The sequence below is a fragment of the Syngnathoides biaculeatus genome, chromosome 20 (genome assembly GCF_019802595.1).
Source record: "Syngnathoides biaculeatus isolate LvHL_M chromosome 20, ASM1980259v1, whole genome shotgun sequence".
In the NCBI taxonomy this organism is placed as follows: domain Eukaryota; kingdom Metazoa; phylum Chordata; class Actinopteri; order Syngnathiformes; family Syngnathidae; genus Syngnathoides; species Syngnathoides biaculeatus.
The window spans coordinates 868,001-881,912 of NC_084659.1; the positions used below are offsets into that span (position 1 = coordinate 868,001).

The 13,912-nt window shown below is 42.7% G+C and overlaps 1 protein-coding gene and 1 long non-coding RNA gene across 10 annotated transcripts in view; one reads left to right on the top strand and one right to left on the bottom strand.

Moving 5' to 3' along the window:
* The window catches only part of LOC133493799 (gastrula zinc finger protein XlCGF57.1-like), a 28,020-nt gene that overhangs the window by 5,888 nt on the left and 8,220 nt on the right, over positions 1–13,912 (bottom strand). Inside the window, exons 1-4 of one of the 9 annotated variants that reach the window (XM_061807607.1) lie at positions 10,141–10,484; positions 9,993–10,044; positions 7,190–7,345; positions 6,735–6,891 (exon numbers count right to left, since the gene is read on the bottom strand). In XM_061807607.1, the coding sequence (XP_061663591.1) occupies positions 6,735–6,861 (127 nt within the window). In that variant the 5' untranslated portion in view covers positions 6,862–6,891; positions 7,190–7,345; positions 9,993–10,044; positions 10,141–10,484. Of the gene's footprint in view, positions 1–2,383; positions 3,580–6,734; positions 6,892–7,189; positions 7,346–9,992; positions 10,485–10,590; positions 10,838–13,912 lie in introns of those variants that run through there. The other 8 variants (XM_061807606.1, XM_061807612.1, XM_061807611.1 and 5 more) reach the window with 8 other exon arrangements.
* Positions 11,215–12,719, top strand: LOC133493850 (uncharacterized). Its single transcript, XR_009793202.1, has 2 exons — positions 11,215–11,709; positions 12,242–12,719. It is a non-coding gene; the product is annotated as an uncharacterized LOC133493850 (long non-coding RNA).

Genomic DNA, 13,912 nt, shown 5'->3' on the forward strand with positions numbered 1-13,912 from the left:
TTTGGACATGTTCAGAGGCGAGAGAGTGAGTATATTGGTGGTAGGGTGCTGAGGATGGAGCTGCCAGGCAGAAGGGCGAGAGGAAGACCAAAGAGAAGGTTTATGGATGTGGTGAGGGAAGACATGAGGGCAGTTGGGGTTAGAGACGAAGATGCAGGAGATAGGCTTAGATGGAAAAAGATGACACGCTGTGGCGACCCCTAATGGGACAAGCCGAAAGGAAAAGAAGAAGAAGATTTAACTTCAAATGTAACTGCACACTGTAGTAGTATGGGCTGTTATTATTATTAAGTAACTCACAATTGCGACCGATAGCCATGAATAGAGTAACTTACATAGTGATGGAGGACAACTTGGCTTGGTCTTAGCCAGCAGTAGAAAAATTCCATAACAGAAATGGGGAAGGACTTCACATGGGCCATAATTCATCTTCAAACAGTCTTATTTTTTGCTCAATACAATGAAACTATCAGTCATTTTCAACACCATTAATTGCACTTGAAAACTTGCCTCCATTTCTGTGGTATCTTTACTTACGAAAGTCTGTACTCACGAATGATTCAGATTTAAAAAAGCCTCCCCAGAAAACTTTTGTCTCCAGTTACGAAAGAAATTCAGGATCCGAAAGGAAGAAAATGGTGCTGGATTCCACCAAACATAAACATCCTGCATTTTGGTTTGAAAGTGGTGCAATAGAATCAGAATCAGCGTTATTGCGTGTGCAACAACACACAAGGAATTTGTCTCAGGTAGTCGGTGCCACCCTGGTACGACATTCAGAACATAGAACAAACAAATTAACAAGAACAAAGAACAAGGGACATTCAGTTACAGAAGTGCAGGATGTAGTTTTCTTTTAGAACAGTTTAGAGTGTGTCAACGGCCCACATTATGTTAAAGCCGAAGTGTCATCCCGATAAACATTCTAAAATAGATATTGTAATGAAAAATACACATATTTACTTCCATAACGGACCAACTTCTGGTGATGAGCGTGATATCCAGTAAATGATTCAAGCTGATTCCTCTTAGAAGCTTCTTTGTTTGGGATTTCTTAAAGCCGTTACACGTGTTTATATTCTAGAAATAAAGACGGGCTTCAGGTTTAGAAGTTTTCAAGATCATGCCTTATTTAAATATTGTACACTTATATCGTATAACTCACTTCTTTAGAGCCTGTGGTAAAAAAAAAAAATTAATAACATCTTTACAAAAACAGCACTTACTGCTTAAAGCCCGGGTGTCATCCCTATTAACATTCTAAAATAGATATTGTCATGAAAAATACTTACAACATTATTCACTTCAATGTCTATACGAAAAAATAAATGTGAGCGGAGAGCGTGTCATTCTCCGATATCCAAGTGGTCGCCATATTGGCTGCATCCTCCGTCCATGATGTCACCCAGACATTCACCAATGAAAACACACGGTGCACCATAACTATGGGAGACAAATGTGCCCCTTCTGACACGGAAGCTCTTTTCGAAAAGGAGAGCACCACACAACCGAGTGAAGTTACTGGGGCAATATTACACTATTGTTTCGAGCCCTTGGGGCAATATCACAATTGTTTCGAGCATATATCACCGCCAAACCGCATCCCCGTCCGATCCACTTCCGCGGCGGAAATGAGACATCCGGCCAGTGTGGTTTATGACAGAGGCGAGCCGTCCTGCTTATGGGGATGTTCAGACGTCGCAGTACTGAGCAACACAGTCGAGCCGGGGCGCTTTCTGCATACACGTGGCTGAGTGAGGCATTTTCGGCTGGGTTCTTCAGGACCGCCCCCATCCGCAAAGCCCGACACGAAGCCTTCGCAGAAGCAGTGACCACCGAACGTGGCGCCTCAGCTGGTGTGGTTGATTTTCTGCGCCGTGGTGGCATATAATGGAGCAGAGCCGTGCTGCTTTTAGGGGGATGCTCAAAGCTGCCGCAGTACTTGTTGAACATCGTCGAGCCGGGGCGCATTACTGCCTACCTGATCATTGGAACTCACGAAGCTCCTGTCCTCTGCACCCATGCAATCCATTTTTCACAACGAACCGGGTCTCTTGCAAACTTATGAAGGGTGAATCCATTCTCCCGAGTGTTCAAGCAATGTCCAGCAATGCAACGAACCGGCATTTTGGCTAACACGAAGGAACAACGAGCTACCTTCCCGGAGGTAAAACTAATGGAAACAAACGAGTCCATTTGGGGTCGCCGCTGTCCGTTACGTCACTTCCTGCTTCTCCTCCAAAACAAATCCCTCGAGAGGATTTTCATGGCAAGAGTTACAAAAAGCTGCACACGTCAAAATCATGTTTTGTGGTGAAAAAACACATGGGCCCATATTGGCTGACGTTTTTTCATTAATAACATACTAAAAATCATCCATTTCATGACAGGATCCCTTTAAGCTGCAATGACATTTGTGCAAAGGGAGCAGTTTGAAGTGACAAGTCATGTGATAGTCTACAGAATATATTACTCCTACTAATTCATCAGCTCAATATGAGGGTGTGTCTCAACAACGGAACAAGACAGAAAATAGTAATTCGGTGATCAATAATTTAATGATGTAATTACCAGAAGGGGAAAAAAAACTGAATGCTTGCTCCTTTTGACTTGCATTGATCGGTAGCACCTACCCAAAGGAAGGAGCTGGAAGAGCATGTGGCCCGGATGTAGAGAGTCCAAAACGATCCTGCCTACTGTGGACCTAGTTGGAGTTGCATGCAAGTCTTCAATAGCGGTTAGAGCAATGCCGATAATTTGTTCAGCAATTTTGATTGTTTTTTGCAGTTCCTCTGCGGCCCCAAACCAGACTGTGATGGAGGTCCACTGTACTGATTAGATGACCGCTGTGGAGAACTGTGTCAGTAGTTCTTGTGACAGGCCATACTTCCTCAGAAGTGCAAGAAGTCCATCCTTTGCTGGGCTTTTTTGAGGCTAGAGCACTGTAATTTCCTGTAATTCCCAAGACCTTTAAGGTCTCAATGGTTGACATGGGATAGATGGATAGCATCAGGGGCAGATGGGGTGAGGGATGCCTTCTGAAGTCAATCATCTCTACAGTCTTTAGAATGTTCAATGTCAGGTTGTCTTGGCCACACCAAAGCTCCAGTCTTGCCATTTCCTATCGATACGCAAACTCATCACCATCTTTGATGAGGCCAAGGACTGTGGTGTCATCTGCGAACTTCAGGAGTTTGACAGTTGGGTGCCTCGAGGTGTAGTCGTTCGTGTAGAGCGAGAAGAGGAGAGGGAAGAGGACACATCCTTGGAGTACCCCGGTGCTGATAGTGCACGTGGATGAGGTGGAGTGCCCCAACCTCACCTGCTGTGTCCTGTCCGTCAGGAAGTTGTAGATCCACAGGGAGACTGCAAGCGAGACGCTGAGATGGAGAAGTTTGGAGGAGAGGATGTCATGGATGATGGTGTGAAATGCAGACCTAAAGTCCACGAACAGGATCCTTGCATAGGTTCCCTCACTACCGAGATGTTCATGGATGAAGTGTAGACCCATGTTGACGGGATCATCCGCAGACCTGTTAGCTTGAGCTGCAGTGCGTCCAGCTTGGGACCGGTGGCGCTCTAGAGGTACAAGGCATTCAAAGGACTTCATGACCACAGATGTCAAAGCAACAGGCCTGCAGTCATTAAGACCTGAGACTGCTGCTTTTTTGGGGACCAGTATAATGGTGGAGTATATGAACCTGGTTGGTACTACACACAGTTCAAGGCCTGTTGAAGATCTGTGTGAAGACATGAGCAAGTTGGTCTGCGCAGACTTTGCGGCACAATGGCGACACAAGGTCTAGGCCCGGCGCTTTGTTGATCTTGATGTTTAAAGATCTGCGCATGGTCCCTTTCACGGATGTTAAATTGTGGAGTGGAAGGCAGTGCAGCTGGGTGGGTGCGTGGTGTGGTGTGTATTTTGAATCTTTGCCGAGCCCGCACTTGTTTCTACTGGGGGAGACCATCCCTTGTACTTAGTGAGCGATTATAATCCACCCCATATTGATTTGGAGTAATTAGCATCAAGGTGTTTTTCCAGTTTAGTTCCATAGTCCCTCTTTGTGGTATTAATTTTTTTTGTCAGCTGGTTTCGAGTCCACTACCACTGCACGCCAATCTTTACAATCATTTGGGTTTTATTTAGTAAAGTCCAAAATTACCGTGGTGACTTCAACAAGTGTGTGTAAATCTTGCTTGAAGTATGTTCATGTACTTTTATTATTCCTAGCCAGCAGGCAACACTACGTAATGTAGCCTAGTAAGCTAGCACTAATGGTTGTGTGTAAACACGCAACATCAGTATGGGGTGGATTAGAATCGCTCACTAATTACAAGGGACGTTCTGCCCCAGTAGAAAACAAGTGCAGGCTCGGCAAAGATTCAAAATACACACCACACCACGCACCCACCCAGCTGCACTGCATTCCACTCCACCATTTAACATCCGTGAAAGGGACCATGCGCAGATCTTTAAACATCAAGATCAACAAATGCATGCAACATTCTGTCAGAACATGCTTTTAAGTTTTGTTGTGGGTGAAGTAATTTTATTTCAATAAAGTAATTTAATTACAATAAGTTAGCACTCATCACTTCTGTCATATAATGTTTGCTTGAGTTAACAGGCTGACTTGATTGGGGAAAAAAAAAGCAACATTGAAAAAAAATTCACAAAAAAATCCGTGTCATGAATGAATGCCATTTATTTTCATTCTTGCATGCCTTCTTGCATGTCTTTTGAGATAAAACTGTAAATACCTGACGGACATGAAAGTTAAAAAAAAAAAAAAAAAAAAAAAGCAGCAGAGTGGGGCAGACGACACGTCAGACAGATATGTACTGTAATGCTCGGTTCTGAATAGAAGACAAATTTTGTTCTTTCACGCTTGCACATTGTTAAGACTACTGGATTGAAAACTTGTATTCTGACACCACGGCGTCCTGTTTTTTATGATTATGGGGTTTTATTGAGTAAACTCAAACGTTACCTTGGCAGCATGGATTGCCCCGGCTGTATGATGAGGAGAAAATTGGGAAAAACATGTTACCCTTTAGCGAGAGATTTTTGTCCTCAAAACTGCAGCCACATACTGTGTGTGTGTTCGTAGGTGTGTGCGCGTGTATGTATATATTTCTCCATCCTTTTTCGCAGCCGCTTATCCTCATGAGGGTAGAAGGCATGGTACACCCTTAACAGGTTTCCAGTCAATCTCAGGGCACATCCAGACAAACAACCGCACTCACAATCACACCAAGGGGAAATTTAGAGTGTCCAATTAATGTTGCATGTTTTTGGGATGTAGGAGGAAACCAGAGTGCACAGAGAAAACCCGCGCAGGCACGGGGAGAACATGCAAACTCTACTCAGGCTGGGATGGGATTGAACCCAGGTTCTCAGAACTGTGAGGCCAATGCTTTACAGCTGAGACACTGTGCCGCCATATATATATATATATATATATATATATATATATATATATATATATATTAGACACACACATGGGATGTGGCTGCACGATTCGCAAGGGTTGTGTTCCTTACATGTAAGATATGTACCATATTTTTGTAACCATAAAATCAACTTAAAAGTCTTAACATTTTCTTCAAAATGTACAGCGTTCCTTTTGTGCACAATTGTTTTGTCCAACAAAGTACACTTGAGCACACTGGTTAGACTGTTACCATGTATGCAAGCACGTTTTAGTGTGTATGTAAGGTACCATGAGATGGCGCTCACAAAGCAGAGAGGAAGAATTGCTTTTTACATCTGAAAGCAGAAGAATACAGACCCACCCAGCATTCTTTGCGGCACTAAGGACCTGCTCAGTGACACAAAGCATGCTGGGATGATGAAAACAGTATTTAAAGTGCATGTTTTGTGTCAATTATTTCTCGAGTCATTCTTTTATCTGTTTTATTACTTGCTAGTTATGCTATTGTGTGATAATTTTAGTTTTGACGTGACACCGTGAAAGTGTACAACATCGTCAGTAATGACCTGCCTGCACAGGCAGCATGGTGGGTGATGAAAGCATCTTCTGCTTACAGATGTGAAATGTAAATGTTCCTTATTGTCTCATGATTGCCATCATGTGGTATATTACATAGATGCTAAAACACATGATGACATCTATGCTCAAAATGTTACAGGTGTTACAAGTATGAAAAAAAAAAAAATTAGTGGGCCCACAAACTGTAAACTCTAACTGGGCAAGAGCGCACAAACAGTCCATGCCCACTTGTTCTCACAAGGGTTGCAGGAATGCTGGAGCCCATCTCATCTGACTTTGGGCAAAGAGTGGACTATATAATAGTGTTATTTAAAATGCATCACAGAGCATTGGCCTAATAGTTCTGAGGTCCAGGGTTCAATCTTGGCCCATCTGTGTGGAGTTTGCATGTTCTCCCCGTGCCTGCGTGGGTTTTCTCCACCCACTCCAATTTCCTTCCGTATCCCAGAAACATGCAACATTAATTTGGGCACCCTAAATTGGCCCAAGGTGTGATTCTGAGTGCGGCTGTTTGTCACCATGTGCAGTGATTGGCTGGCAACCAATTCAGCGTGCCCCGCCACCTGCCCGTTGACAGCTGGGATAGGCTCCAGCACTCCCCGTGACCCTCATGAGCATAAGGAGCAAAAGAAAATGAATCGATGGATGGAAACTGCATCAAACAGGGCCTGTAAATAAGAATATCATTTAAATTATAATGCATGCAACAAATGAACCAACCTGCTCTCCGTAGGACAATTCGAGGCTGCAGATTGAACACAGCGTCAAGTAGGTGACGTTGAGGCTCCTCCTCCTTTTTTGATCCACGAAGTTTTTCCTTGTACTCTCCAGTCGTTCTTGCACACATCTCCACACAATGTTCACAACACTTTCTGCACTACATACGAGGGATGAGAAAACCAAGTGAAAATCAAAACATCTTAATATATTCAGATTTGGACATTGCCTGTAAAACAGTACGTTTGGCCCAAAAATATTTTTGTGGCTTCCTACATTTCAGAACTATAATCAGTAGGTAGTTTTTTTTACAAAATATCTTCACTCCATCTTCAATACATAGTGCTGCCATTTTCTAGTCAGTTCTCCTTAATTCACGCTCTCATCCATAACGCGATCAAAATTCATGCATCTCGCATTGCCAAAGACCAGAATCTTAGCAGAGATGATAAATAAACCTGAGTTTGTGATGAACTCGGTGGAGGGTAGAACCCAGATGCAGGAAGCTGAGACGTAAGCGTGGATATTCGGAAGGTTTAATGCCAGGCAGTGGTCGTAAAGGGGGAAGGCAGGCCAACAGGGCGATGGTACAAAACTCACAAGGAAAAAAGGGACTGGTCCCAAAAACATGAAACAATGTCAAAAATCAGATATGGCAAAACATGAAAATGTAACTTGACTTGATATGGCTCAGAAACGCTACGACATGAGACGAAGCAGCTACGCTAGCTGACTCTCGTGAACACAAATACACACATCCAGTGAGTCCTCGGGTCAAAACGGTCTCGACCTAAAATGTTTCGACTTCACAACGCCTGTGTCTCGTCTGCCATTTTGTCCCCAGTACCAGTGTTTCTGCTTAGCTCATGCATATTGCTTCTCTGTGTTTGTGCGCAAAGAGTATATTTTGTCTTTTTCCCACCACTTTTTAACACATCATGGCCCAAAAGAAGAAAGCTGGATTCTTTTGCAATGCTGGTCCAGCTAAAACATAACCAATTACCGTGCAATTTAAACTAAACATCTTTAAAAAAAATAAAAAATAGTAACGCGATGACATGGGACGAAGTAGTTTCGCTATCTTACGCTCGTGAACACACATGAGTATCCATGGAGTACTCAGGTTAAAACGGTCTAGACCTACAACATTTCGACTTTACGACGCCCGTGTCTCGTCAGTCATTTTGACCCAAGCGCCATCGTATTTCTGCTTCACTTGTCCATATTGCTTATCTGTGTTTGTGCGTTGTGATTATATTTGCCTTTTTCATCCAGCTTTTTACACATTATGGCCCAGAAAAAGAAAGCTGCTGGTCCAGCCGAGCAGCACGGTGAGGCAGGTGGAAAGGGTTGCCCTCACAGTTCTGAGGACCCGGGTTCAATCCCAGCCCTCTCTGTTTGGAGTTTGCACGTTCTCCCTGTGCCTGCGTGGGTTTTCTCTGACCACTCTGGTTTCCTCCTACATCCCAAAAACATGCAACATTAATTGGACACTCTAAATTGCCCCCAGGTGTGATTGCGAGTGTGGCTGTGTGTCTCTATGTCCCCTGCGATTGGCTGACAACCAGTTCAGAGTGTACTCCACATCCTGCCCGTAGACACTCCAGCACTCCCGTGACCCTCATGAGGATCAGCGACTAAGAAAATAGATGGAAGGTCCAGCCGAAAGAAAAGCAATTGCCATTAAAACGAATCTAAATGGAAAAGGTGGGGGGGGGGTCGGATAAAGGAGTAATAGTAACGAACATTTGTCAAGATTTGTGCTTCAGTCGGACGTTCGTAGCGATTATTTTTCAGGACAAAGCCTGTATTTTAGCAACTGTGAAGGGTTTGGCACCTATGACACATACAGTGACCGCAAAGCAAATTTTAACCTCATAAAGAAAAAAAAGAAGCAAAGTTGTTCAATCATTGCATTGATGGAAATATTAGTTATAGATGGAGGATCAGAATCAACGTAGGCTTAATATCGGCCTACTGTTCATGAAGGGAAAAGGCACGGCATATTTTCCTAACTTTGAAAAAACAAAAAGGCAACTACACTGAGGAAGAATTTACCGCTAGCATTAGCTAAGCACAGCCTTCCCTCATTCTTTGTCATTCACCTGTCGCAGTCATGTTAAGTACAGCATCTTATTTTTCATGCACTTCAGTCTTTTTATACAAAGTACCACCACCCACCCATTTTCTAAGCCACCTATCCTCATGAGGGTTACGGGAGTGCTGGCACCAATCCCAGCTGCCATAGTAAATTTTGACTTTAAAGGTGAAATCTCATTTACGCCAAAATTTGGGTTGTCTCTAGTGCAGGGACACAACTCTGTCGTAGAGCGAGGACTCCCTGTACACACAACGATCTGGCAACAGGTGGCATGAAAAACAAGGCTTAAAGACACTACGTAATCAGGATGCAGCGAAGTGCAGCAGCGCGCACGACGAAGTGGCACGGCCACGCTTTCCCCCGCCATGGCTGCTGTTAAACACCCGACTTAACTCTGTGCTTCCATGGAGAACCACGCCGCAGATATATTTATTACATGGTGTAAAAATATTAGTGTTAATTTTTAGGGTCAGTTGGGAAATCGGAACAAGTTTTTTTTGTACGCCTTAGTGAAAATGGCAAAGCATCAAAGGTTGATGGACGTTGTGAGGGAAGGCATGACAGTGGGTGTTAGAGCATGAGATAGGCTAAGATGGAAAAAGATGACAAGCTGTGGTGATCTAATGAGACAAGCCGAAAGGAAATGAAGAAGATCAAAGTCAACAAAAGGAAAGACTAAAACGTAATTGTGTATTGTAAAAGAGACATAAAGACAGCTCTTTTCCCACCTTTACTCTAGGAAAGACAGTAGATAAATAGAATAAACTGCACAAAGAGATAAACAAAGATGCATCATTCATTACAATTGTATATTTTCAGCAACTACGTCCACAAGTGTATGTAGTAAATGATCATGTGATTTAAATATAGTCATTGCTTCATCTTGTGATCGGATTGTTTTTTTTTTCTTTTCTTTTTTTTTTTTTTTTTTTTACTTGCTGATCGCCACCAAAATGTTTGATTGTGTTAAAGGAATTTTAACTCCATTCCTCAGAATTGTGTAGTAACCAGTCGTCCACCGCGCCGCCGGATTCAGAATCCAGATTACGATGATAATAACAACAACTCAGAAAATGGAGATTATTTTACTCCCGGACAAAACCGATAGATTTTAGTTGATGGTGTGTTTTTTAAGCACTTAAGTGTCAGCTTTGTCTTACCTTACTAGCTGGTGGCGGAAAGAAGAAGACTTTATTTCAGGCTTGATTTTTGCTGAGGTAAGTGGGGATCATAAACGCATCTCGTTGTTAGCAAGCTAAACAAAGAAACTATGCCGAGAAGCTTCAACGTGCACGAGACGACACCAACCCGACACGAAGAGTGCGCGAATGATATTTTAGTCCACTAAAGTAGTGATCAGGGGCGTCCCGCGTCTAAGTTTCACAACATTCTGTAAAAGATGTGCTGAAGTCGATCAAATCTCCTACCGTAGGGCGAGAAAGGAAGAATTATTACCCATGATTGCCTGGGCCAGTAATATTTAAAGCGACAGAACACCCATTCCAGTGTACTGAATTCAAGCCAGCTGCCCCTTTTCAATATTATATCCGCTCTTCGGCCTCCAGGGCGTCACAACAAATAAAGCATCAGTTGGAGCGTGGCTTTCTCTCAACGGAACGAAAAACTTTGACTATTTAACGTGTAGCAACCTTCTGATTAATTGAGACTGATTAATAAATGGGGTTTCCTTCCTTTTTCCTTAACGTAACCCATTTTCAAAAAAGAAAGTGGTGCCCCTTTTTCGAGGCAAATTCTAACCTGGAAGTGGGACACAAGCGTTCAATCTGCAAGGTGACGGTTGCCACAAGATCGTGGTTAATCTTGACAAAATCCAAGTGCCTGGCTGTGAATTTGGGATCTAGCTCTACAATAACAGAATGCATTACTTAATAACACTGTCATGTCACAAAAATCCATCCATCCATTTTCTTAGCTGCTAATCCTCACAACGGTCGCGGGTGTGCTGGAGCCTATCCCAGCTGTCAACGGCAAGAGGAGGCGGGGTACACCCTGAACTGGTTGCCAGCCAATGGATGAACCCTCACATTTGTTTGGCAATTTTTACGACGGATGCTCTTCCTGACGCAACCCCTCTGCATTTATCTGGGGAGGGAGTGGGCATAATAATGGAACACAATCGGCATCCATCTGTCTATCAGTTCAGAGTCTTTAGAGAAGTGGATTACCGGATATATACCGTCCTTGTTGATGTTTAGGCACGTACTGTACTGTGTAGTCATGTCAATTCTGCACTAAATTGATGATTTAACACTTATTTAAGTCATTGGTTTATGTTGATGTAACTGTAAATTCTGTGGCGTAGATTACCAAGCAAATAAATGTTTCAAGACCGTCTTGATAGGGTTAGGGTCTTGTGGTAATGATTTAGTTCTCTCACCACCGCCGCCTGAGTTCGTGTTTGGTCAAGTGTTGTTCAATTTTGAAAATGCTGTGGGTTGACTGACTTCCTTTCTTTTTATTGCAGCACCTCCACCCGGAGTCGAAAGAAGAGCTTTTATCTTGAAGGGGCAGCAGCGGTGATCTGTCGCCTTAAATATTTGTGGCGCAAGAGATCCGAGGCGTTATATTTCTTTTTCCTTCACGCGGTGTGGTTGTAGGCTCGATCGGTTTTCGTAAATCTTCCTGAATTTGGACCGAATATTGTGAATCCTCGACACGGGACGCCCCTGATCACGACTTTCATGGACTAAAACATAATTCGTGCAATCTTCGTGTCCGGTTGGAGTCGTCTAGTGCACATTGAAGCTTCTCGGCATAGCTTAGCTTACCTTGCTAACAAAAAGACCTGCTTGAGATCAAAAGTTTTCTCAGCAGAAATTAAGGCTGAAGTAAAGTCTTTCTTTCCGCCACCGACTGGTAAGGATTGACAAGTGTGCTTAACCCTAGGGAATCCATGGGGTCAACATATGACCCAGTGTAATGAAGGGCTCACCACGCACCACAGTTACTCTCAAACGTCTCGCATGTGTCTGCATTAAATGCATTGTTTTTTTGGTAGTTAAGGCCCACTGGGTCACATGTGTCCCATTATCTAAACTGGAAGTAAATTCGTCAACTTTTCCGAATGTGATATCTTTGACGCTTATTATTTGAGTGTATGAAAATTTAATTGGAATTGGATGTCTTGGGTTGCCTCGGGTTAAAACAAACATGCACCAACAACAAATAAAATGTTTAGGCTTTGTCTGAGAGGAGAATGTTCTCGATTGTCTGAGTTGTTAATTTGTGTTCAATGACTATTTAAATGACCTGTTCATTTACTATGTGCACTTAACTGCTTAAAAGTACTTGTATATTTATACAAAATAAGGCATCTTTGTTCACTTATTTATGCTAGTGAGGTATAGTTACTGCCAGAACTAACTAATGGTCTTATATTTGATGGCAGTAATCTAATACAGCAATGGATAGGTTTCCGAAGATGTCACCACAGCCCCAGGAGTCCCTTGTCTGCCATTTTGTGTGTCTGAAGCAAGGGAAGCAAGTGCCTTTCGTCTGATAATATGGGCCACACATACGTAGTTTGGGGCTGTATTAGCCACGCTGAATCTGGGCAAACAAAGAGGTAGTATTTTTATATTCCAAAGGTCGTTGTCAACCAGGGAAGTAAAACTAAGCAACTGTCGACAAAAAGATGGAACCTAGTAAGGTTGTCGAGGATCAACTGAGCAGGATTTCCGCTATAAAGTTTGCTCGGATTTCCTTCATGATTTCTGTCACATAGAGTAAAAGGTCAAGGGCAGAATACTGTGCCTTTGTTACACTATCCTGAGTCCCATGATGTGTGTATGCCAGGTAGCCTAACAGTCAGTCTGGGCTTTATGTGCTGCCGGTCCCGTCTTCAATAAATGCAGTTAAAAACATAATGTCGTCCACCTTGCCTATGTATGAGTAACGGAGCTCAGGGCTCGAAAATGGTCGCCGTTCAAGGCAGCACAACGGGTGACATCACTTGAAAACAACCCATAGAGCTCATGCACCTACGTCACCAAAATCACATGACTGGCCATATTGCCGGTCTAGCAAAGCATTCTTCACTGCTAAGTCGGTTGGAGACGGCACGAAAATGTGTCCTATTGCACGACACCCAGAGTTTTGTCGGATACCATTTAACATTTAGAAGGTAAAAATAAATGAAGGTACGTGGAAAAATGAGAGACACTTGAGGACCCATTTTAAATGACGAAGTGGATGTTTTAGCTGACAAGAAATTGCACTGTTAATTCGCTTCCCCTTGTTTTGGACAACTGGATATACACATGTATCTGGTGAGTAAGTCGTTGAGATTTACACGAAAGAGTTTGGATGCGTATAAAAGTCTGGACGCATACAAATACTTAGTTGCTGGATCTGTTCTCAGTCAAGAATAAATCCCACATAGCGATGGAGCCACTCAGATTTTTCCAATACAAATACCAATATTTAAATAAATGACCCTTGGTTTTACACAAACTCACATTCATTAACTGGGGAAAAAAAAAAAAAAAGACAGCGAGTCGCCTCCTCCGTACACTAAGCGTGTTGCAACTACACGTGAAAACTTCGGTAAACCTCTCTGTGATGGACTTTTTTAAATATACATTGTTCTCAAATCAGTCCAATGCGTATTTTAAAAGAATAAACTTAACTGCTGAGATAGGCTTCAGCCCATGCACACGGAAGCGTGTTGCGGCCACACGTTAACCTACGTTAACCTCTTTGTGACTGTTTAGTTTCTTTTTGTAAATACGCATTGGATTTCATTTAAGAACAATGCATATTTAAAAAAAAAAAGTCTGTCAGGGAGAGGTTTACTGATGTTTAACGTGTGGCTACAACACACTTCTGTGTACATTGGAGAGGACTCAGTCGTTATTTTTTTGTAACTCATTCTCAAATTTTTTTTAATTTGAATTTGAGATTGAGAAGAATAATTCCACCCTGAAATGAAGTGATTACTAAACAGTCATGTGTATTTGGTTGGGCACCATCCATCACGTTTAATTGCCGAAATCCTTCGATCTTTTCTCGTCTTTTCACTTTGTATTCCATATAATGATATCTTTGAATACCTGTCTCG